General features: G+C 53.9%; 1 protein-coding gene across 1 annotated transcript in view; it reads left to right on the plus strand.

Annotated features, from left to right (window-relative positions):
* HIC2 (HIC ZBTB transcriptional repressor 2) overlaps window positions 1–21,370 on the plus strand; it is a 30,881-nt gene extending 9,511 nt beyond the window's left edge. Inside the window, exons 2-3 of the mRNA XM_055119552.1 lie at window positions 13,323–13,420; window positions 14,975–21,370. Coding sequence (XP_054975527.1) covers window positions 13,395–13,420; window positions 14,975–16,799 — 1,851 coding nt within the window. The 5' untranslated portion in view covers window positions 13,323–13,394 and the 3' untranslated portion in view covers window positions 16,800–21,370. The remainder of the gene's footprint in view (window positions 1–13,322; window positions 13,421–14,974) is intronic.
* The last annotated feature ends 1,948 nt before the right edge of the window (window positions 21,371–23,318 follow it).

The raw sequence follows: 23,318 nt of genomic DNA on the forward strand, positions 1-23,318 counted from the left end.
TAGTAATAGAGCCCTTAAGGGAAAAGGAGAGTTTTGGAGAATTGTATTTATCATTATGAGTCTGACTCAGACTTCTGATAAGATCAGTGGTGATATTGGCACTGATTCTTTTTTTTTTTTTTTTGGTGTTGTATAACCAAATAAGACAACATTTGGAAGATCTGATCAGTGCAGTTAACCAATATTTTTCATGTTCTTAATGGCACAGAATCCTAAGTATGAGTGCATGCTATGCCAATATGTATGTCTAGTAGACTGCCATTTGCCAGGTGCCAGGGCTTGAACCTAACTACATGCAAGGCCAGTGCAGACCCACATTTTTGTGTGTGGGGGTTAGGGGGTTGGGGAATAGGGGGCACAGTGACAACACTCCCAGCTTGGTGCTGTGGATTGTTCCTGGTGATGCTCTTAGGACCATGGGATGCCAGGAATCAAACCTAGATCACTTGTATACAGAGCATGTACATTAGTGCATTGAATTATCTCTCAGGTCCTCACTATTATTTTTTTTTTCCTTTTGAAAGAAGTTCTTTTTTTTCTCCTTAAAATTGTCAATTTAGGGGGCTGAAGGTATAGAAGAGCAGCTGGGGTGCTTATTTAGTATGTGGCCTACCTGGGCTTGATCCCTGGCATCCCATATGGTTCCCTGAGCACCTCCAGGAATAATTTCTGAGTGCAGAGCTAGGAGTACCGCTGAGCACTGCCGGGTATGACAGCAAAAATTAAAATAAAATTGTTAATTTAGGGCAGAGGAGATAACTCAAAAGTAGACCCTGAGTTCAGTCTCCCAGTTATATTCCTGGTCTGTATTGTCCCCAAAGTGCTGCCAAATATAGCTCGAGTGACCCCTGAAACACTGTTGGGAGGCCCCTAAAAATACTGTTAATTTATGTCAACATGAGATTGATGATACTGATTTTAAATTAATCAAATATTTTATTTTTTAAAAAATTTTATTTATTTGTTTATTTATTTATTTTTTTGCTTTTTGGGTCACACCCAGCGATGCTCAGGGGTTACTCCTGGCTTTGCACTCAGGAATTACTCCTGGCAGTGCTTGGGGGACCATATGGGATGCCGGGGATCGAACCCGGGTCAGCTGCGTGCAAGGCAAACGCCCTACCCGCTGTGCTATCGCTCCGGCCCCATTAATCAAATATTTTAAAGTGCGATTTTTTTTCAGGCTAGAGTACAGGGGTAAGACTCTTACTTTGCCTATTATTGATGCTTGTTCAATCTTTGGTACCACGGTTGGTCCTCTGAGTAGAATGAGGAGTAGCCCTTTAGTACTGTTGGATATGACTCAAACTATGCCCCCCCCCATAAAAATATAATTACCAGTTTTCCTAACATAGCAAGTTAAGCAGTACCAGTAAATATAAACCACATAACTTAAAAGCCACATTAACTTAAAATGCTCTGGTTCCCCTTTTTTAGAGGGGGTGTGCAATGCTGGTCATTGGCGTGTAAGGCACTGTGAACTCCACCACTGAACCACAACCTGGCCCCTTTGTACTTGTTTTCAGGAATGTAAATAATAGTTTGGAAACTGTTGACAAGTGGGGTGCTGGGTAATGTTCTCTTTATCATTTCCCTCTTCACCACCACCTTATCATCCTATGTATTATTTCCTCTATCTCTTCTCAGCACTGATTCTTCCTGACTGCCATTTGCTCCATCTAATAAACATTTATGAGGACTTGCATCTTGTCTAGTGCAGTGCCAGGCTGATTGTTGTTTGACACAGGTCCCTAACCTTGATAGCCCTGTTTGGAGGCGCGCCCCCCCCCCCAGGCAGAATGGGAGGTATCCCCTGGGAAGCAGCTGGGCAGCTAGTGCTGATGATGTTGTGTGTGGGGAGGGGGAGCACATAGATACGCTGGACTGGCTTTGCAGGAGGAAGACTGGGGAAAGTGGACTGGGGAAAGTGCCCCTGAGCTAAGGAGCCAAGTCAGGGCCTCTCCGGGAAGTACGCTGCACATGGACCCATTTAGTTGGGGACTTGATCCCGGGATGGAGATTCTGTTGACATCTTTAGGTGGGCATTGACTCAAAAAAGCTGGGTTTGAGTGGACTCTGATACGAAGGGGCGGGGCCGCATGGGGGGGGTCTGTGTTCTAGACTTCCATGTGTTCACTTAGAATGGTCTTAACTCTTGTTTTCTCCTGCCCTAGGGAAGATTTCCTGGGGTTCCCCTTCTGTCTGGTCAGGCATGCATATCCTCCCAGGAACAGGGACTTGAACGTCTGTTCCTTTTTTGTTACTTTGTGGGGTACACCTCAGGGCTGCTCAGGGATTACTCTAGCAGGGATCAGAGGACCATATGAGGTCCTGGAAATCAATGTTGGGTCTGCGGTGTGCAAGGCAGGTGCACTTGCCTACTGTATTCTCTCTGGCCTCCTCACTTGTTATTTTTTTAGGATGTAATATTTTCTAGGACTCTCCTGTGGGACTAAACTAATAGCCTTTGATCATGTGATGTCACCATGCTTACCAGTTGTGGGGCCCTGCTGTTTGTCAAGGTCTCCAGGGTTCCCATGCCATGCAGGCTGCTTAGGGAATTGCCTGCATCTTTTTGTTGTTACTGGGTCATGCTTGGGGATCGAACCTTACCCGAGCACCTTACTATCGGTCTGGCCTCTGCAGGCAGCTTTTAGCCCTTAAGATCTCTCCCCTTTCTCTTAGGACATGTGCTTCGAAAGCACACTGGTATCCGTGGTAGACTTGGAAGTTGTGTTCTGGATTATGGCAGAAGTGATAACTAGAATGTGAATTGTAGGTGCATACATCCAGGCATCAGGGCTGGGAGACACTAACTTTGCTCCCTCTGTCTGCCCACCTCAGCTGTCCCGGAATTTCAGATGGACCCTTCCCTACTGGCATTTGTCTGAATACTTGAACAGCAAGTGGCTTAATTTGGCTGGGTGGCTCGGCCCTGGGTGTTAGGAGATAGGTGCTAAATCACTTTCGAGGCATACCAAGTGCTGTGTAACTATGGTTCTGGTGTTTCTTTCTCTTCCTTGGAATGTCTCAAGGTGGTGCTGTCCTGTATTTCACACTGCCTTTAGATTGTTTCCTGGTTTTTGTTTTCATTGTTTCCTAAGTTAAGCCTGGTTTCCTTACCCTACCTGGCCTGGCCTCCCTAACGTAATTTTTTTTAAAGACTAGTATCTGTTTGGCTGGAGCGAGTTACAGGGGTTAAGGTGCTTATTGTATATGTGACCAATTCCGGTTCAATCCTTGGCACCACATTTGGTCCTTGAGCATTGCCAGTGGTCACCCCAGAGCACAAAACCAAGAGTAACCCCTGAACACTGCTGGGTATGCCCTCCCAAATCAAAACACCTGATGTTTGCTGAAAGTTCCCATACTTGTTTTTTTTCTTTCGCCTTTTTTGGATTAAAACAGACTGATCCTTGCTTCTTTTATTTTTTTGGGTCACACCCGGCAATGCTCAGGGGTCATTCCTGGCTCTGCACTCAGGAATTATCCCTGGCCATGCTCAGGGGACCATATGGGATGCTGGGAATCGAACCCGGGTTGGCCGCATGCAAGGCAAACGCCCTACCCACTGTGCTATCACTCCAGCCCCAATCTTTGCTTCTTAAGCCATTTGTTTAAGATTCTATTTTTTTTTTTTTTTGCTTTTTGGGTCACACCCAGCGATGCTCAGGGGTTACTCCTGGCTTTGCACTCAGGAATTACTCCTGGCGGTGCTTGGGGGACCATATGGGATGCCGGGGATCGAACCTGGTCGGCCGCGTGCAAGGCAAACGCCCTACCCGCTGTGCTATCGCTCCGGCCCCATTGTTTAAGATTCTATAGTTAGGGGGTTGACTGTTCTTGAAGGAACATGAGCTTTCCTTCACCACCCCAACAGCTCCCTTTGACTCTCCATTCCTAAGAGCCTTGTCATTTTCTTCTTGGCCTTGTGGTTGTCTTGGCCTGTTGCACTCGATTTCCTCTTCTTTTCTGGGCGTGCCTTTTGGAATTTGCTGAAGCCTCTGCCTCTGCAAGTGTTGATAAAAAGCTGTTCCCTTTGGGAGACTGACCTGCCCCTCTAAGAGACCCGGCAGAGGTCATATCAGGGTCCTTGTTGATCTCTGACGGGTCCGTGTAAGTTCCCTTGTTTGAGATGGACTTTCCTGTCCTGTCCATGTCCACAACCAGTTGTCTGTGGTTATTGGTATTTGTTGGAGGTTCTGGAGGTTATTGATGGGTTGGGGTCCACCTGATACCCAGAACTGAGTCTAGGCTCTTCTTTCTGCTCCTGTATCAAGGTCAGGGGCACCAGGTATGTGTGCACAGTCCTGTGTGACTGTGCCAAGGTTTCCTCACAGATTGCGCCCGAAATGAGAAAAACAACCCCAGCCCCTCTCCCCCAGGTACATGCTCGTCTTCTTTCCCAGCTCTTGGAATTTTGCTCACTTGCTTTCCAGCTCAAACTTAAAACAAACAGAATGGCACTGCATTCGGTCTGGCTTCTTTGGTAACGATATATATATTGTTACCCCTGGCTCTGTGCTCAGGAATTACTCCTGGCGGTACTTGAGGGACCATATGGGATGCTGGGGATTGAACCCTGGTCGGCCGCGTGCAGGGCAAATGCCCTATGCGCTGTATTATCACTCTGGCCCCGGTAACAATATGTTTGAGAGATTTAGCTATACGTATGTGAGTTACACTGTATGACGTTGTCATTAGTCAACTAGTTTTGATCTGTAAAAGGCAGAATCATGAGATTCAGCCCAAACATTCAGTCTGACTCACTGCTGGGTGATGATAGTTTTGATGCTTTCAGACCTTTTTTGGGCCACACCTGGCGGTGCTCAGGGCTTACTCCTGACAGTACTTGGGGAACCATAGGGCATGTCAGGAATGGAACCCAGATCAGCTGCGAACCTGGATTAGCTGTATGTAAGGCAAGTTCCCTCCCCGCTGCACTCTCTCTCATTCCTCCATTGGCCAGCCGCTTTTTCTACAGGTGGGGCTGTTATGAGCAGGCAGCCTGACCTAAGTTTGTGGGAATTGGTAAGCAATTACTATGTCTCCTATGTCTCTCCTGGTTTGGTCTTTGAGTGTGTCATCTGGGCCATGGGGTTTTCAAGTATTTTTGTCCTGGTTGTGTTTTTTTTTTTTTTTTTTTTGCTTTTTTGGGGTCTCACCTGGCGATGCACAGGGGTTACTCCTGGCTTTGCACTCAGGAGTTACTCCTGGCGGTGCTCAGGGGACCATACGGGATGCTGGGGATCGAGCCTGGGTCGGCTGCGTGCAAGGCAAATGCCCTACCCGCTGAACTATCACTCCAGCCCCTTTTTGTCCTGGTTTTAATAGAATTAGTTTCTGTTTGTTCTGGGGCTATTTCAAGCAGTGCTCATGAGCAATGCATTACTGGGAATCAGCCCCTGCCTCCCACATGCAAAACATGTGTTCAGCCTCTTAATTTGCTGTCCAGCTCATTATTATATTTTTTGGGGGATATTTGGGTTAGAGAGTTGAGAGTTGGGGGGTACTCTGGACTATGCTCAGGGATCAATCCTAGGGGCTAAAGAGATAGTACAGAGGGTAGGGCATTTGCATCAACCCAGTTTTGATCCCAGGCACTCCATATGGTTCCCAAGCCCTGCCAGGAGATCCCTGAGCATAGAGCCAGGAGTAACCCCTGAACCGGATGTGGCCCCCAAACAAACAAGTCCTGGTGTGGTTGGGGTACTGTTCGTGGTGCTGAGATTTAACCAGTATGTAAGACTGCGTGTGTTTTAACCCTGCACTGTCTCTCTGGCCCCTGCCCCTTTATTTGTTTTGGGGATACTCAGCAGTACTAGGGACCACTCCCGGCTCAGTGCTCAGAGATCCATGTGGTGCTGGGGATCCAGCCCTTTGAACTGTCTTCCTCATTCTCGAGCTTATTTTAAAAATTTTTCTCTTTCCTCTCTGGGAGAAACTCTTTTGGTTGTTTTTCAGCTAACTAAATTGTAATATCACTGTGTGGCAGCAATGTCTGTTTTTGGTTTAGTTTTTCTAATACCCCTGTAGCATGCCGTATTAGTCTTAACCAGTCCAGGAGGGTGCCTCTGTCACAGGGCAGGAAGAAGGCCCTAATGCCAGGTGGCTTTTGTGTTTCAGCATCCGTATCAGGGCTGTTGGTGCTTTTCTTGGGAAGGAGTCCTCTGCTTTCAGTGGTGGTTCTTTCTGCTTTTCCTGTCTCGGAGACACATTTTTTTTTTTTTTTTATGAAGCGATAAAGGTAGAAGAGGATTATGGTTTTGTTGTTTTAATTCTTTGAGAGTTCTTCCTTGCCATAAGAAATTGTTAGATAGGTTTGAAATTGTAAAGGTGAGGATTCTTTCTCCTGCAGCCTGAGGCTGAGCAGCTGCCTCTGTGACTCAGCGGTGACTCCCTCTGGGCTCAGTTATCTGGAAGGGTAGATGTGCGAAGGTGAGCGCACATCTCCCTTCCAGTGTGGCAGCCCATGTGGCCCTTTGCCCTTTTGGCGCTATACGTGTGGAATTCCCACCTGTTCACTTCTGTGCCGTTGCTGCTGAAGTTTCCTCCCTTCAGGTGTCTATATCCAGAATCCTTGCTAGTGGCCGCCACTTCCAAGATGCCCATGGTAACCAGGCTTGCCCTTGAATTGAATTCTAGGTTCATATTGGTTGTTCTTAGGATGTTTTTACATAGAAAATATGTCTTCTCTTTTGGGGTTAGCTCCTTAATTATCCCCAGGTTGAACATTTGCTTCTTTTTTTTGTTTGTTTTTTGTTTTTTGTTTTTTGGGTCACACCTGGCGATGCACAGGGGTTACTCCTGGTTCTGCACTCAGGAATTACTCCTAGCGGTGCTCAGGGGACCATATGGGATGCTGGGATTTGAACCCAGGTCGGCCGCGTGCAAGGCAAACGCCCTACCCGCTGTGCTATCACTCCAGCCCCGAACATTTGCTTCTTGTGGACTGTCAGGCTTTTCTGGAAGTAGAAAGTTTATAATCTATCCAGTACTTCCAGATTCAGAGGTGTAAATCACTGGGATTAAAATGAGGCCTTGGGGGGCAGGGATGTTGCCTATGGTAGAGCACCTGCCTAATAAGTGGAAGACCCAGGATTTGATTTCTGGAACTGCCTGAAGTAAAGAAACAAGGGTTCTGGATCTGAGGCCTAGACCGAGGATTCGTATTTCTCCTGAGACCCTGAGAGGTGCAGCTACTGGTCCACCCAGCAGAAGAGCAGATGAGATGGGGGTGCAGTGCAGGCGAGCCTGCCCCTCCCGAAGGAGCCCCTGGACTAGCAGTGTTTCCTTGCTGTGATAGGGATGGGACAGTTGCTTTGCCAGCTCTGCTCTCCTGTTAACTATCCTCCTGTCAGCATCTTGCAGGACTCTTGTCTCCAGGCTCCTGTTACATTGCTGCTAGTGGGCTTTTTTTTTGGGGGGGGGGTCGACACCCGACGATTGTCAAGGTTATTCCTGACTGCCATTTAGGAATCACTTCTGGCAGTGCTCAGGGACCATATGGGATGCCAGGGATTGAGCATGGGTCTGCTGCGTGCAAGGCAAATACCCTGCTGTACTTCACTATTGGCCCTGCCAGTGGGCCTTTTCCCACCTGCTCAGGCCCCTCCCAGGGGTTGTGCATTGTGTGGGAAGCTTGGGATGAGCATAGTTCTGTAATAATAATCTTAACTTGGTGTTCTCTTTCTTTGAACTGTGTTTACCTCAGTAACACTAATGGGGCTTGGACTCAGCATTCTTGACCAGACTGTGCTACATTTGAACCCTCACTTACCCTTGGCTGGTTCCGATCAGATAGTCCTTCCTGTAGGGGACTCTAGCCGCAAATGCCTGGACTCATGGTGGCCTCCCTTTACCTCTCTGGCTCATTGTGGGCCAGTTGGAGGAGAGGCCCCAAGGGATCCTTGTCTAGGACTCTTGCTCTGAGGAAGCATGAGGAGTGGCTGCAGGCCTGGAGCCTCTTCAGCCAGCCCTACCTCAGAGAGGCTTTTCCAGGCCTTCCCCCCAGTTGTTGGCCATCTCTCCTTAGATGGGAATGGCACAGGGCCAGGTGATCAGAGCCAGGTGAGGCCTGGCTAGTGGGGCTTTCACACGGACTCAGGGAAGAGGGGCTGGAGGCTGCCATGTCCCACCTATGGTGAGTCAGTGGGTCGGCAGTGGGGCTCAGCACATCACCAGTCTGCCAAGTGCGCTCAAGTGTGGATTTCTCAGAAGCCGCATTGGCGGGAGGGCTGGGTTCTGGCATTTGCTGTGCCTGTTGCTTTCCAGGAGGATGGTCTGGGAGAGGAGCCAGAAGCTTGCTGGCTGCCGTCCATTTCGGCACTGGAATACAGGGCTGGGCTTGCCCAGAGTGCTCAGTCCCACCCACCACCAGTCCCTGCCTGGAGGGACAGACCGGAAAGGTCACAGAGGTCAGGAGTGCTTCCAGAGGAGCTGCAGGCATGGTCACGCAGAGCGGCTACATGACACCCCTATTTGCCTTCTTCCAGCCAGAAGCTTGTCCACATTGTAGGGGCTGGGCAGACCCTCTACACACAGGGGGTTCAGGAGAGGGTGACCCCATGAGGCAAGCATGGTGGTCCTCCTGACACGCCTCCTCCCACCCCAGCGCCCCCCCCTCCCCAAGAGGTACTGGGCTTTCTTTCAGGGGGAGGGAAGTCTCATTAATTAGCTTTGAGTCCTCACTTTGACTTTTGGCAAGTTGCTTAAAGCCCCCAAAACCACCCCTGCCATGGAGGTGGAAATGATGGGTGAGTTTCCTCATGGGCGGCCTTGGATGAGACAGCAGGGCACAGAGCCCTTCGGAGGATTCAACCAAGCCCAGAGCTTTAGGCCTCAGGGACAGGACTGAACAGTCCTGGGGCTCTCCTGGGTCCTGGGCTTTGTGTATGTGTGTCAGGGCCTGTTTCAGGCACTCTTCACTCTGCTTTCCTGTCATTTGGAACAGACCTTTTGGGAAGGAGGCTGGGCTTGTTTGGGTCCTGGAAGGTGACCCCCTTGGGGGTCAGCTAGAATAAGATCCTGCATGGGGGAGGGACAGCATGTGTGGGTCTCTTCCTGGGGAGATAGTAAGCCCCTGGGGATGGGACCTGTCTTCTGGCTGTGCTTTGCCCAGTGCCCATCATCCATCTCTGCCCGGCATGTCTGCCTCTCACATGGTGGTAGAGCTTGTGTTGTGTGACGCCTCCTCTCACCACAGCTGGATGCTTCCTGTTTGGGAGGTGTGGAGGTGGGCACACCTGGCTATGTGCTCAGGGAACCTTGTATTCCTGGCATCAAGCCAAGCTCCCTGGTTTAAGGAGCTTTGAACCAGTTTCTTGGTCCCCAGCAGGTAGGTTTCTGTGTTACTGCAACCACCAACCAGGTGTTCCTTGCAGGATTAGGGTGAAGGGACAGTCATCTTCTCTCTGACCATCCTGGGACCAGGGAAGAAGGTGTGACAGGTTCCCAGGAGATGGGAGTGGCCTTCTCAGAGAGCAAGACTTTGTCCTTAGCAGTCTCCCCCAGGGAGAATTGTGTCCTGGCTAGGCTGGGGCTGGGCAGTCTCCCTAGTGGTAGACCTTCTTGCCAAGGGTTGCTGAGGTGGGCCCTGCCTGCAGGGGCCAGGCTCGGAACTGAAGCAGTTCCGTTCTTCTTGCGACCTGTTTACGGGGGTCTGAGTACCAGCTGTGAGACAACATCCTGGGTTTGGCACCACCTCTGGGCCAGGAAGGAGGGTTTGAGGTGCTCTACTGCTTCTGGGAGGCTGGCACACTCTCTGCCTGGCCCTGGGGCTTGGGGGCAGAGTTGTCATGCTCCAGAGGCCCTCTTGGGAGGTTAGAGAGCAGGTCTGGGTCTCTTGTGGTCAGTGCTCTGTTCAGCCTGGGTGTCCAGGATTAGGCGGGGCAGCTCTTGTCCAGCAGAAGACTGGAGCAGCTTTTCTTGATACTTCGTCAGGAATCACTTTGACCTCAGCCTCTCACGGGGGCAGGAGAGATAGGAAAGGGTTAAGTAAGGCATTTGCCTCTTGCATGGAGTTGACCCTGCTTTAGGCCCCTCTGCCACATGTCTCCCAAACATTGCTGGGAGTGACCCTTCCCAGCATATCCAGGAGTAAGCCCTGAGTACTGCTGGGTGTGGCTCAGTCCCCCTTCACCTTCCACCGTCCCCTCTCTGAAAGGTGTTGGGCCAGAGCACAGTTGGGTAGAGTACCTGTAAGGAAGAGGCCTCCTGGTGGCCTCTAGCTCTCCCGAGAGCCCGAGCAGGGTCTTTGCTGGGTGCTGCTTCATGGCCTCTCAGTGACTCTGGGCCCCCGCCTGCTGCTGTTGGCAGTGGTCTTTTGGCTGCCGTGTGCCCAGGGACAAGGAAGGGACTTGAGTGTTTGTGTTCTTGGTCTGGAGAGTGCCCTATAGGACAGGGGTCACTCCCTGTGGCTACTCTGCCCTCGAGCTGCTGGAATGTCAGACTCAGGGCATCAGGACAGAAGGTTGAATGTGCCCTGGTGGGCTGTAGGTCAGCCTGCAGGGAGGGGCGGACACGCCCATGGCCACTGGGCCCACCTCTAAGCTGCTGACCTTGGGCCTTCTGCCTCTTGGGGAGGTGAGAGGTTGGGGGTAGGGCCTGGGGCAGAGCCTCACCTACGTGTAAAGATGGGAGGGGCTCCACTGGGCCCCCAGCAAGCCCAGCGCACACGCACACGGGCTGGGTGCTGGGAGTGCCGAGGCAGCCATATGCCAGAAGTTTTCTGAGATGGCTCTGCCCTGTGAAAGCCTCTTCGATTTCTCGTTTGTGTGGAGTTTTTCCCCTCCCCTCACTTGGGGTGAAAATGTGTAGAATCCCCAGCGACGCCCTGAGTTCTGGCTGGTGAGTGCACCCACGCTGAGGAGTCCCTTTCAGGAACCTGCGCTCGCTGGCCCGCTAAGGCCTCTGCTTGGTCTCCGCCGTCTGAAACTCCCTGTTGGTGGAGTCACTTGCCTGCTCCGGGTAGGCTTCCTGCTCAGCAGAACGACTTCTCATTGTGATGCCAGAGGTCACGCACACTGGGTGCGGAGCTTGTCGGGGCCATAAGGATTTTGAGATTTTTTTTCATATTTGTGTCTGTTCTGCATATGTCCTTACTGTAAAATTTGAATAGTACAGAACTTATCATAGAGAAACAATTGTTTGTAATGCCTCCTCCTGATATAACCTTACTTAGTAATCGAGTTCTTTGTGCGTTTTTTTGGTTTGTTTGTTTGTTTTGGTTTTTGCCATAGCTAACTATACTGAGTGCGTACTCCTGGGTCTATGCTCAGAGATCACTCCTGGTGGGCTCAGGGGACCATGTGGGGTCTGAGGGATCAAACCTGGCTCAACTGTGTGCAAGGCAAGTACCTTATTAACTGCCCTACCACCCCCTACCCCCTGTACTATCCCTTCAGTCCCCTCTGCACATATTTTTGGGTTGGGAGTGCATACCTGGTGGTGCCAGGGGTCAAACTCTAGGTTCCTGAGATTTTCTTTCCTCAGCGTGGCAGTGCTGTTGGACCCTTCCTTGCTGCTCGTTGAGGCGGCTGGAAGGAAAGGACAGCGGGAGTGGGCTGATAGCTCCCCAAGCTCCCTGGGCCCGGCCTACCTTCGGTGTGTTGTGGAGGGATGTTCTGTGGTCGGGGCCTGGCGTGAGATGCCATAGCTCTTTGGCACTAGGAAGCCAACCCAGGTCTTTTAGTCTGCTCCATCCTCTCCCCCTGCTGTGTCCACAGCGGCTTGTACTCCTGGCCGTCCAGTCCTGGCCTCAGTCTCCACCTGGATCCTGATTTCCTGAAGCCAGTGCTTCCGCTCGGCAGCGGGCCTGAGCGGGGCGTGGTATCCTTAGGGCTGATAGGCACACCGCCTGGGCCTGCTGCCAAGGGACTATTTGGTGCCAGGAACTGGTGCCAGGTTCTGTTCTCATTCCAGCTGGAGGGTTCTAGTCGGGACTAGGTATGTGTTCCCTGCTTGTTGGGGCGCCCCTTCAGGCTGAGGCTTCAGCAGAGCAGTCGTTTGCTGGTTCCTGCACTCAGACCTGTGACAGGTGTCACTTAGGCTGGGAGGGGATGGACAGTGCATTGGTGGGGGGGTTCCCATGTTAGCTCTCACATAGATTAGGGATGTGTTGCAAGCGTGGCGAGCACACACTTACGGTCCAACCTGGTTTGGATGGTTGGTCAGTGGACTGGCCGCTGGTGGCAGCTCCACAGTTCAGCTAGAGGCCTGCTCTGCCCAGCGTGTCCCCCTGAGGTTAGGCTGTGGAAGAGTGACACAACCCACTCTGTAGGTCCCTCGCCCTAACCTGGGTCAAAGTTCTGGGCAGAGCTTGGCAAGGGGCACCCCACAGAGCTTTCCTGTGTGATGGGTGCCTATGACCGCTATAGGACCGCTCACTCCTTGTACTGTAGCCAGCGGCTGCTGAAGTCTCGGATGTGGTGGGTAGACAGTCACTCCTAGTCACAGTGACTGGAACAGGCTGAGGTGGAGGCCTGGAGGCACATGCTGGGAGGAGGGACGGGTCGGGTGACACGGGGCTGTGTCCCAGGCCTCTGGCCGGCTGTTCTCGACCTCTCTTACCCCCTCACAGGGCTGGGCTTGTTCACAGAGGCCCTGGCCACCATCAGTAAACGTGGATGCTTAGACATCAGACCCCCAGGGCTGGTACTGCCTCCCTGTGAGCTGGGAGACAGCTGGAGGCTGGAGCCGCCCTGCACCCCGGGTCTGGTCACATTCCTGAGGGACCTGCTGAGCCTCCCTGACCCTGAAGCGGGGGAAGGGCAAGCAGGGAGGGGCTCAGGGCTGCTGCCCTCCTCCTCCCTCAGCCCTGGCGCCATTCCAGGGGCTCCCAGGCCTGCGAGGGGGGTACAGAGAGCCTGGACCTTAGGACCCCCCAGCCCCCATGGGGCCTGAAGCTCTGGAGGGTGGGGGGAAGCCCATCTGCATCTGGTGGCAGCTGCCAGCACGTTTGGTGGGCTGGGATTGAAGGCCTGAGCCATGTGGTCTGGCTGGGCTGGGCCCTGTGGGCAGGCAGGGAGGCTGAGAACCAGTGCTGAGAGCCCCCATTCGATCTTTTGTTATGGAAATGTGGCCAGCCTGGAAGGGGCCTTGCCCAGGCCTCCTCCAACTAAGCTTGCCCCATTTGTGCATCTGCCACTGGCTCCCCCAAGTCTGCGAGGCCCTTGGAGAATCCTAAATCTTCTTGATGGAGGAGAACCCTGGCCTGCCACTGTCCTGCCCCCGTTGCCAACCAGAGAGAGAGACCCCGCTGTCCTTTTTTGACCCTCCCTTGCTGAATGCAAGGGTGACCTCTTGTGTCTCTTCTGCTTCAGGTGACCAGGCATTGATGCACCCCCAGGGAGGCCACGAACTCCAGGAGGCCGCCCCGGCTGGCTGCTGCTCACATGGTTTCTGGGCCCCTGGCACTCCGGTAGGTCGGGGAGGGACTGGTGGGACTAGGGATGTTGCCTACTTCTACTGGGGGGCTTTCTGGGTGGCCTGCACAGCCCTGATGCTCTGGGCCTTCATCCTGATCTGTGGTCCTCCTGGGGAGAAGCAGCTACTGTGGGCCCACAGGTTGTGCGGGACGGAGCCTGCTGTCTGACCCCCAACCCCATTCCAGGCTCAGAACACGTGGCTCCATGTCTTTCTGGGACCTGTTATTTGGCCGGTGTGGAAGTCAGGCCATGGGGTCTTTGTCCCTACCTGCTAGTTGGGGGGTGGCGGGGGGAGGGTCTGTTCCCTCAGACCCAGGCCATGCTAGGGGCTTGACCAGGCTTTTCAGCTGAGTACCTGGAGACTTGGGTCAGGCAGTGCTTTGAGGCTCAGGCTCTCCTGGTAGGGAGGCCCTCGTGGGTGAAGGCAGCATTGAAGGGGCGGTAGGGGGCTCCAGTGTCTCTCCAGTGGCACAAGCATGTCTGGAAATGTGGGAGCAAGCCTCTTGGTTGGTGAGCGACTCCCAGTGTGGGGCAGAGGGCACAGAGGGCACGAAGCTGCATGCTTGGTTTGGCCCACACGGTATTTAAGGGAGAGTCGTGAGCTTTCGCATGGAGATTTGGCTCACCAGCTGCATGCCATGTGGGCAGTAAGCCCTCCCAGGAGACGCCCCTGCTTTCTCAGTGTCTGCCCCTTCCAAGCTCCTGCTGCTGGTTGTCTGCATATGTGCTGGCCCTCTGCACCCCGAGTATGGAACCCTGAACTGTTCAGCCAGATTCACAGCCCACTTTCTCTGCTTGGCACCATGTGACCTTTGCTGCCCTTGGTTTTGTTCTTTCTTTTGGATTTTGGACCTCACTTAGTGGTGCTGGGGGGTTGTACATTGCCAGCAATCAGTCCTGGTGTTGCATTGCAAAGCCATCTAACCCCAGCCCTCCAGTGTCCTCTTCCTCCTCCTCTTCTTCCCCTCCTCCACTCCTCTACTCCCTCCCTCCCCGCCTTTTTTTGCTTTATGGGTCACACCAAGCGATGCTTAGAGTTACTTCTGGCTCTGCACTGAGGAATTACTCCTGGCGATGCTTGGGAGATCATATGGGGTGCTGGGAATTGAACCCGGGTTGGTCATGTGCAAGGCAAACGCTCAACCCTCTGTACTATGCTCTGGTTCTCCCTTTCTTTTTTTGGGGGGTAGGGTGGGCTAGGGTCTGAACTCAGGGCCTTACAATGTGCAGAGCAAGTGCTCTACCTCTGACTCTGTCACCTTTTTATTTAGTTTTTATAAAGTTTTCACAGTAATTTATTAAATTCAGTTCCAACACCAATCCCATCACAGTTATTCCTTCTACCATCATTATTTCGAATTTTTCCCGACCACAACCCAAACTTGTCTCCTTTTTAAATGAGCATGGACAGGGCTGCCTGCAGGATCCCCTCTATTTTGTGCTCCAGGAGCTAACCAGCACTCAGGCTAGTGCTGCTGCAGCCCCTTTTGCCCCAGGCCTTGCACTCGATCCTGGTTCTCTAACAGGTACGCCTGTTCTTCCTGCAGGTGGTGCGCGTGGGCAGGGCGTGGGGACATGGGGCCCGACATGGAGCTGCCCAGCCACTCAAAACAACTCCTGCTACAGCTGAACCAGCAGAGGACGAAAGGGTTCCTGTGTGACGTCATCATCATGGTGGAGAACTCTATCTTCCGGGCCCACAAGAACGTCCTGGCTGCCAGCAGCATTTATTTCAAGTCCCTAGTGCTACATGACAACCTCATCAATCTGGACACCGACATGGTCAGCTCCACAGTGTTCCAGCAGATCCTGGACTTCATCTACACGGGCAAGCTGCTGCCCAGTGACCAGCCGGCTGAGCCCAACTTCAGCACTCTCCTCACTGCCGCCAGCTACCTCCAGCTGCCCGAGTTGGCAGCCCTCTGCCGCCGCAAACTCAAGCGAGCTGGCAAACCCTTTGGTTCTGGACGAGTGGGGGCTGCTGGTATGGGGCGGCCTCCTCGTAGCCAGCGGCTGTCCACAGCCTCTGTTATCCAGGCTCGCTATCCGGGGATGGCGGATGGGCGCAAGGGGGCCCACACTCCCCAGGAGCTGTCCCAGGCCAAAGGCTCTGATGACGAGCTCTTCCTTGGCAGCTCCAACCACGAGAGCGTGCACAGCCTGAGCCGGGCCGTCTGTCCGGCTGCGGGGGAAGCTGGCCTGGGCAGCTGCAGTACCAATGGGAGCAGTGGTGGCTGTGAACAGGAACTGGGCCTGGACTTGTCCAAGAAGAGCCCCCCACTCCCCCCTGCCACCCCTGGTCCCCCGCTCACGCCTGAAGACCCAGCCCAGCTCAGCGACAGTCAGCAAGGTTCCCCCCTGTCAGTTTCTGCCCCACCCGTTGCCAATAGTGCCTCTTATCCCGAGCTGGGGGGCGCCCCCCCTGAGCCCATGGATCTGGAGGGGGCTGAGGACAACCACCTGAGCCTGCTGGAAAGTTCTGGAGGGCCGCCTCGAAAGAGCCTGCGACACTCAGCCCGAAAGAAGGAATGGAGCAAGAAGGAGTCCATGGCAGGCTCCCCCTTTGAGCTGAGGGAAGGAGGGCCCAAAGGCCCCTGCCCCGCGGAGGAAGGCGAGGGGCTCGGAGACAGAGTCCCCAACGGCATCCTGGGCAGCAGTGTTGGAGGGGCAGGTCCCAGCGGGCCCTACGGGGAGCCCCCATACTCCTGCAAGGAAGAGGAGGAGAATGGCAAGGACGGGAGCGAGGATAGTGGGCAGAGTGGGAGTGAGGGGGGCAGCGGCCATGTCGGGGCCCACTACATGTACCGACAGGAAGGCTACGAGACCGTCTCATATGGGGACAACCTGTACGTGTGCATCCCCTGCGCCAAAGGCTTCCCCAGCTCGGAGCAGCTGAACGCGCATGTGGAGACCCACACGGAGGAGGAGCTGTTCATCAAGGAGGAGGGGGCCTACGAGACCGGCAGCGGCGGCGCGGACGAGGAGGCCGAGGATCTGTCGGCTCCCAGCGCAGCCTACGCGGCCGAGCCCCGGCCCTTCAAGTGCTCGGTGTGTGAGAAGACCTACAAGGACCCGGCCACACTGCGGCAGCATGAGAAGACGCACTGGCTCACACGGCCCTTCCCCTGCAACATCTGCGGCAAGATGTTCACGCAGCGCGGCACCATGACGCGCCACATGCGCAGCCACCTGGGCCTGAAGCCCTTCGCCTGTGACGAGTGCGGCATGCGCTTCACCCGCCAGTACCGCCTCACCGAGCACATGCGCGTGCACTCCGGGGAGAAGCCCTACGAGTGCCAGCTCTGCGGGGGCAAGTTCACGCAGCAGCGCAACCTCATCAGCCACCTGCGCATGCACACCTCTCCCTCCTAGAAGCCAAAGACCCTTCTCCCGGCCCGGGCGCCTCTGCAGACTCGCCCTCGGAAGCCACGGAAGGAAGGAAGAAGCAAGGAGGCCGGGCAGGCAGGGCCGGGGCGCCGCGGCCCCGCAGGGGTGGCTTCTGGCAGCACCTCCGGCCAGCCACACCCCTAGAGCTTTAATCAACAGTCTGTACCAAGGGAAGAGAGGAGGGAAGTGGGGGCACGAGGCCCCTGGCTGTGTTGCAGGTGTCCCGTCTACCTCCCCCTCCCACCCGGCCCCTGCTTCCTGTGTGGGCAGCTGGGAGGCCAGTGGGAGTGGGTCCTGGGGATCTGGCCGGGCCCTAGCCCCTCTCTTGAAGAGGAGCGGAGCTCCCTGCGTGCCAGGCGTGGGGTAGTGTGCGCGTACGAGTGCTTGTCTACGTTCCCGCCACCCTGGCTCTGCCGGGCCGGGTGCTGGCAGGGGGCGGGGGACAGAGCCCACCCTCCTCAAGCCAGGGCCCCCCACCCGCCGCTGCCTACCTCTCCACAACTAAAGAGCCCTCTCTGGGCCTCTGTTGGTGTTTTTCTACTGATCTGCTCCTTTTTTCCCCTTTGCATTTTGTTTTTAAACCAAAACCAAGAGTTGATTGGTCCGCCCAGCCCCTTGGGGCTGAGCTTGAGTCTGCGGACTGAATGTACAGGGCAGCTGCCCCGTCCTGCTCCTGCCCTGCCTGCCGGGTGGGGACCCCCTCCAGGCCCCAGAAGCCCTTCTTGCCCAAAGGCTTCCCTGGGCCCCGAGCTTTGTCTCGCTGCCTCAGGAGAAAGAGTGCTTTTCCTATAGTTTCTGAGGAATGTTCTTTGTTTAGAGGTACTTGTTTTTTATGAAGAGAAAACCAGTGTAACATTTATGTGAATGTTTGAATTGGAAGGTCTGGGGTTCATGGGGGGCGGGGGGAGGCTGGACTTGATGCCAGGGCTGTCGGTACTCTTGTTTTTTCATTTTCTGTGTGTGTGCGCGCGTGCGTGCGTGCGTGGTGCCTGTGGACAGATGTTGCGCTTTCCTTCCTTCCTTACTGATCAAGGTGGAGAGACTTCTGACCTTTTGCTACCTCTTGAATTCATGAGAACAGTTTGTTGGTGACTGGCAGTTGAGCCCATGACCCTTTTGTTTTTCCTCCCATCATAGGCCCAGGAAGATACATGTTCAGATGTCCCGGGCTCGGGCAGGCCTGTGTGGCCCAGATAGGACTGCCCTGGGGCTCCAGTACCCTAGTGGGGGTTTCCTGCAGCCATGGAGTCTCTTGGTGTGTCTGTGCGTGAGTGTGCTTGTGTGTGTGCTTTCCCCGTGTCTCCTGAGGGGTTCTGGATGCTGCTGTCCTGGGCCAGTATCCCAGCGCAGTGAGGCCAGCTCGAGAACTTGGAGCACAGAGCGAGCTCAGGGGCACTCCCTGCTGGTGCTAGGTTGGGGTGGAAGTGAGCCCCCCCCATCCTGTGCCTGGGCCTGCAGCCCCCTCCCTCTGGCCAGTGAGATGCCCAGGGAGGGCTTACCAAAGGAGCAATTAACTGTTGGGGCACAGGGAGGGGCCCTGCCCTGCTTTGGTCACTCTCTGGCCTGGCCCCGGGCTGCTCCAGAGAGAGGCTGATGGCCACCGCCCTCCGTCCTCAGGCTCGTCTGGGCCCCAGTGCCTCGGGTACTGTCCGCTGGAGTCAGCTTCCCTGGACTGGACCCCTGTCCTTGGCCAGCACAGCCCAGCAGCTGGATCTGACTTGTTTTGCTTTGTGCTTGTCTCTTTTTCTTCTTTAAGTTCAGACCAAAAAATTCTGGATCATCCCCTTTCCCTACCCCTCCAGAGACCCTCCAGCTGAAAACAAAGTTCAGGGACCCAAGAGGCGAGCAGTGTGCTTCGGGAGTGAGGGCGCTAGGACTGAGCCCCCGTGGTGTTCCCAGCCTCCAGCTGCCGCCTCTGCCCTTTGGGTGGGAAGTGGAGAACTGAGCCTGCAACTCAGGCTGAGGATCTGGGGGCCGGGGACCCCCCCCCCCCTGTTTCCAGGCCCTCCTGCTCTCCCCACCCCACCCTGTCAGCACTTAAGCTACATGACACAAAGTCTGTACTGCACGGGAATTGTCCCCCACGCCAGTGTGTGCTGTGCTGTGGTGCCACCTCTGTGTGGTGACTCGCAAGAGCAGGCAATTCACATGCGGAGTTTCAGGGACTGGGCGCAAAGCCCCTCACTCCACAGCATTTGTGCGACATAGTATTGTACCCACCCGAGTATTGTATCGAGCTTTTTCTGTATTTTAACCAGAAAGCAAAACACTAGTTTCCTATTTAAGATTTTAAGGGTTTGCGGGGTGGGGTGGGAGTAACACAACATTTGGTTTTGTTTTCATTTTCCTTTGATTTCATGTTGAGTGTGTTGTACTTCTGAGTGTGTGTGTGGAGATGTATTAAGAGCCCCACGAGAAATCAGGCCTTTGGAGGCCGGGTGGCTTACAGTTCTCTGCTTTAGTCACTTAATTCTGAATGTTTCGGAAAAAAACAGGAAACAGAAAATAGCATCTATCAGGTAGGAGAGGAGAAAGGAACAAAAAGAAAAAAAAAAAGCTCATACCCAAATTCACAAAAGCTATTTTTTAAACCAAAGCACATTTTGAATGAGTATGGAACCTCATCAGGCTCAGAAAAAATACTAATATATTTATCTCATTGTTTACATAAACTTTTACAGTTTCCAACCTCAGCAGCTGAAAGGCCAGTCCCAGTGAACCCCACCTTCCCCCAGAGACCCCACCGAGCCAGCGCTGGCCTGCAGAGGGCAGCCATGGGCTGGGGCAGGGGCCGAGGCCGCTAATTCACCTGGGCCTCTCTAAGCCCAGCTGGCACCAAAGAGCATGGGCCTGTGCTGACCAGACCCCGGTGGTCAAGGTCAGCTGACCTCACAGCAGGCAGCTGTTTTGGCCACAACCTCCTCCCCCCACCCCCCCAGGTCTCAGGCCGTGAATGAAGAGGACATTCCTCTGGTGTTCTGCTCAAGACAATGGGGGGCGTTATTGTGAGGGTTTCTCTCAAGCCAAAAAACTGGGTGGGTTCCAGTGTTCCCAGCCATGGAGGGCCCTTGTTCCCGCTGGTCCCCACATCCCCCTGCTTCCGGCCGGCTGTGGGAAGGGCTAAGCGGGCTGGGCCTTACCAACACAGATGGTGCAGACACTCTGAACAGTGTTGTTTTTGTATCAATATGTTTGTGCAGTGATGAATGTATTTATTTCTCAGACTTGGGGTGAGCACGTGGCAGGCCCAGCGCCACCACCGCAGCTCCCGCCATTCAGAGCCACGGCAAAGGCTCCTCCAGAGTTGCAAAACAAAACAAAAAAGTTAAAGACAAACGTCGAAACAAATGAGAATCTCAGAGACTTGCAGCATAGCCATACACCTCAGCCTGTGAAAAGAACAATGAACAATCCGGATCCGGACCTACCGACCGGCCGACCTCCAGAACCTCATGCAGCTTTGTATGCAGCCTTGTGTGTGTGTGTTGTGTGTGTGTTGTGTGTTTCCCGTTGTCACCACTTGGGGGTGCTGGGCTGTCCCGCCCGCTCCCGCCCCGTCAGTATTCACTGGACTCAGCTGTGCAGGAGTGCGATCTGGGCTGGGCTGGCTGGGCACACGGACCCCAGCTGCCCGCCCTATGGCTGTCCTAAGTTGGGGCAAAGCCTGAGCAGCCGGGACAACCAGGCTCAGGGAAGAGGCAGCTGCAGCCGTCCTAGCTCCTTGGCAAGGGGGCAAAGCAGAGGTGCCAGGCCTTAGGAGACAGACAAGTGACTGTGTGCCCCTAAAGGGACCAAGGTCCTAGCTTTTTCCGGAGTCATGTCATGGAACCTATGACTCATGCCAGGAGTGAAGGGATGGAGGGTGGCCTGGCCAGAGCCTCAGTCTGACATTCCAAATTGGGGTGGGTGTGAGCTGTGGGAATTGAGGCTGCCCAGGACTCCTTTCCGAGGACCCCCCGGCTTCAGTCACCTCACGTTAAGTTCCTACCAGAGCCCCTCCCCCTACCTCACCTTGCTATTTATTGCTGTAATTTATTGACCTCAGAAATGCTGCCTAACAGACCTCATTCGGGACAGAGAGGATCCCCAGGGCTCCCCCCCCTCCACTTGGTAGGGCCCTGTGGGGCCAGGTGCTGAGGGGAGCCTCTCTGTACCCAAACCGTAACTTGCTTTTCCCCTCCCCCCTTGGGGGACCCCAGGTGGGCAGTAGCCCATTCAAAAATACCTCGAAGGGGAGGGCTGGGTAGTGACTGTTTTGATAAATTGGAACTGGAAGAGGGATCATGTCCCACTTTATATCCTTCCCAGGAAGGGGGAGGGACACCGTGATCGCACTCCTGTACTGGCCACCGCCGCTGTCTGTCATTACATCGAGTTCACCTCCCCGAGAGTTTGGGTAAATTCAGGTCAGAGCTGCAGGTACGCAGCCTCAAGTGTCATAGAAAAGCAATTCACCGACAACTGATCTCTCCATTCAGAAGCGTGCAGTCTTAATGTACAGTGATGAGAAACTGTTATTTTATGATCTTTTCATTAAAAGCTTGACTGAAAATTTATTTCTGTGTGGCTCAGTGTTCTTACCATTTTCCTGGCAAAGGACGGACTGCTTGCTTTTGCCCAGTGCTTCTGAGACCTTGGAAAGGGGATTGGGAAGGGTCCCTGCCTGCCACTGCCCTACTGTCAGGTGGATGAGTGCACCCCAGGCTCGGACACCCATCTGTGGACCTGGCTTTCTGGGGTCAGCGTCGTCTTAGCAACGCTGGCCTGAGTTGGCCAAGGCAGTGTAGGGTGAAGAGTGTTGAAGCGGCTACTACCCAATTTAGGACTACTGAGGAGGAAGGGGCACACTTGCTCCGGTCCAGTGTGTCTACTTGTTGCTTAGTTTTCGGTCTGATGGGGAGAAGGAAGAAAAGAATCTGTTTTTGAAGGGCAAGGATGAAAGTCTGGTGCCTTTGAGAACTCTCCTGGCCCGTAGAGTGGGCATCCCAGACTGAAAGCCAAGGAGGAAAAGTCAATTGGACCATCTTGGTGGGCAGCCATTCTCGATGTCAGTTTGCAGACTGCAGGTGTCCAAGTGGCACCAGGCAGCAGTGAGGAGTGGTGACCCCGATGTCCAGGGGCGCTGGGTGTTAGCCCAGATCTCAGCACCCTCCCCTTTTTTTGGGCAACATAGGTGCTCTTCAGCTTACTCCTATCTCTGCTCAGGGTCATGCCCCCAGGACCGTATGTGGTGCGAAGGGTCAACTGAGCAAGGCAAGTGCATTGACCTGTACAGTCTCCCCAAGCCCTCCTCAATTGTTACAAATCTTTATATTTCATCAAACCGATATTTGATTCACTTGAATAATCACGGCTGGTCTGAGAGAAAGGGGTTAAGGCACTGTATCTCTCTGGGTTCTCAAACATTGCCAGGTGTGGCTCAGAAAAGAATAATCAGGACTGGGGGTAGCACAGTGGGTAGGCCTCCCCTGGTTCAGGCCCTGGCCCTGCATGGCAGCCTGAGCATCGCTGAGCACAGCTCTGGAGGCCCCTGGCACTGCAGTTTAAGAAGTACCACCTCCTCAGGCTGTTGTAGTTCATACACTTCTGATACGCACCGGCCCCAGCGCCGATCCTAGGGCCTCCTGAAAAAATGAAATACTGTTCTCTAAAGTGCTTTAAAAGGGTTGGGGGAGCGTGGGCGCAGAGCACGGTACTCTCCTATGTGGTGGGTTCTATCCTCGTCATCCCACTTGGTCCCCTGAGCCTACCAGGTGTGATCTCTGAGCACAGACGAACTTTTTTTTGAAGGGTGGGGAATGGGAGGCTCACACGACTGTTCTCGGGTTACTCCTGACTGCCCTCAGAAATCATTCCTGGTGGGCCTAAGGGGACCATATGGATTACCAGGGATCAAACTCTGGTCATTTATGTACAAGACAAGTGCCCTACCTGCTGTACTATGTCTCCAGCCCCATTTCTCAGAGCTTGTATTTATTTCCTGTTTTCAGTGATTTAGTTTGATACTGTTGCTGGTGATGTCCGGTCAACAGCTGGGCTGCTGGGGCAGCTGCTGCAAAAAAGCAGAACTACATTTTGCGGGGACTGGGTGGATCTTCCCATGGTGTTGAGGGGACTAGACAGTGCTAGGGATCAAACCCAGTTCTCCAGGGGGATTCGGTGCAGTGAGGAGTTTGGGCCACATTTGGTGGTGCTGGGGGCTGATGCTGGGGATCAAACCCATTCAGCTGCATTCAGGATAAGTGCACTGCCCATTGTAGACGCTCCAGCCGATTTTATTATTTTTTAATTTTTAATTTAAATTTAATTTTATTTTTTGCTTGTTGGGTCATACCTGGCGATGTACAGGGGTTATTCCTGGCTCTGCACTCAGAAATTACTGCTGGCGGTGCTCAGGGGGCCATACGGGATGCTGGAAATTGAACCTGGGTCGGCCGCATGTAAGGCAAATGTGCTACCCGCTGTGCTATTGCTCCAGCCCCAGTTATTACTATTTTTTTAAAA

Source organism: Sorex araneus, chromosome 11 (assembly GCF_027595985.1).
Source record: "Sorex araneus isolate mSorAra2 chromosome 11, mSorAra2.pri, whole genome shotgun sequence".
NCBI classification, from domain to species: domain Eukaryota; kingdom Metazoa; phylum Chordata; class Mammalia; order Eulipotyphla; family Soricidae; genus Sorex; species Sorex araneus.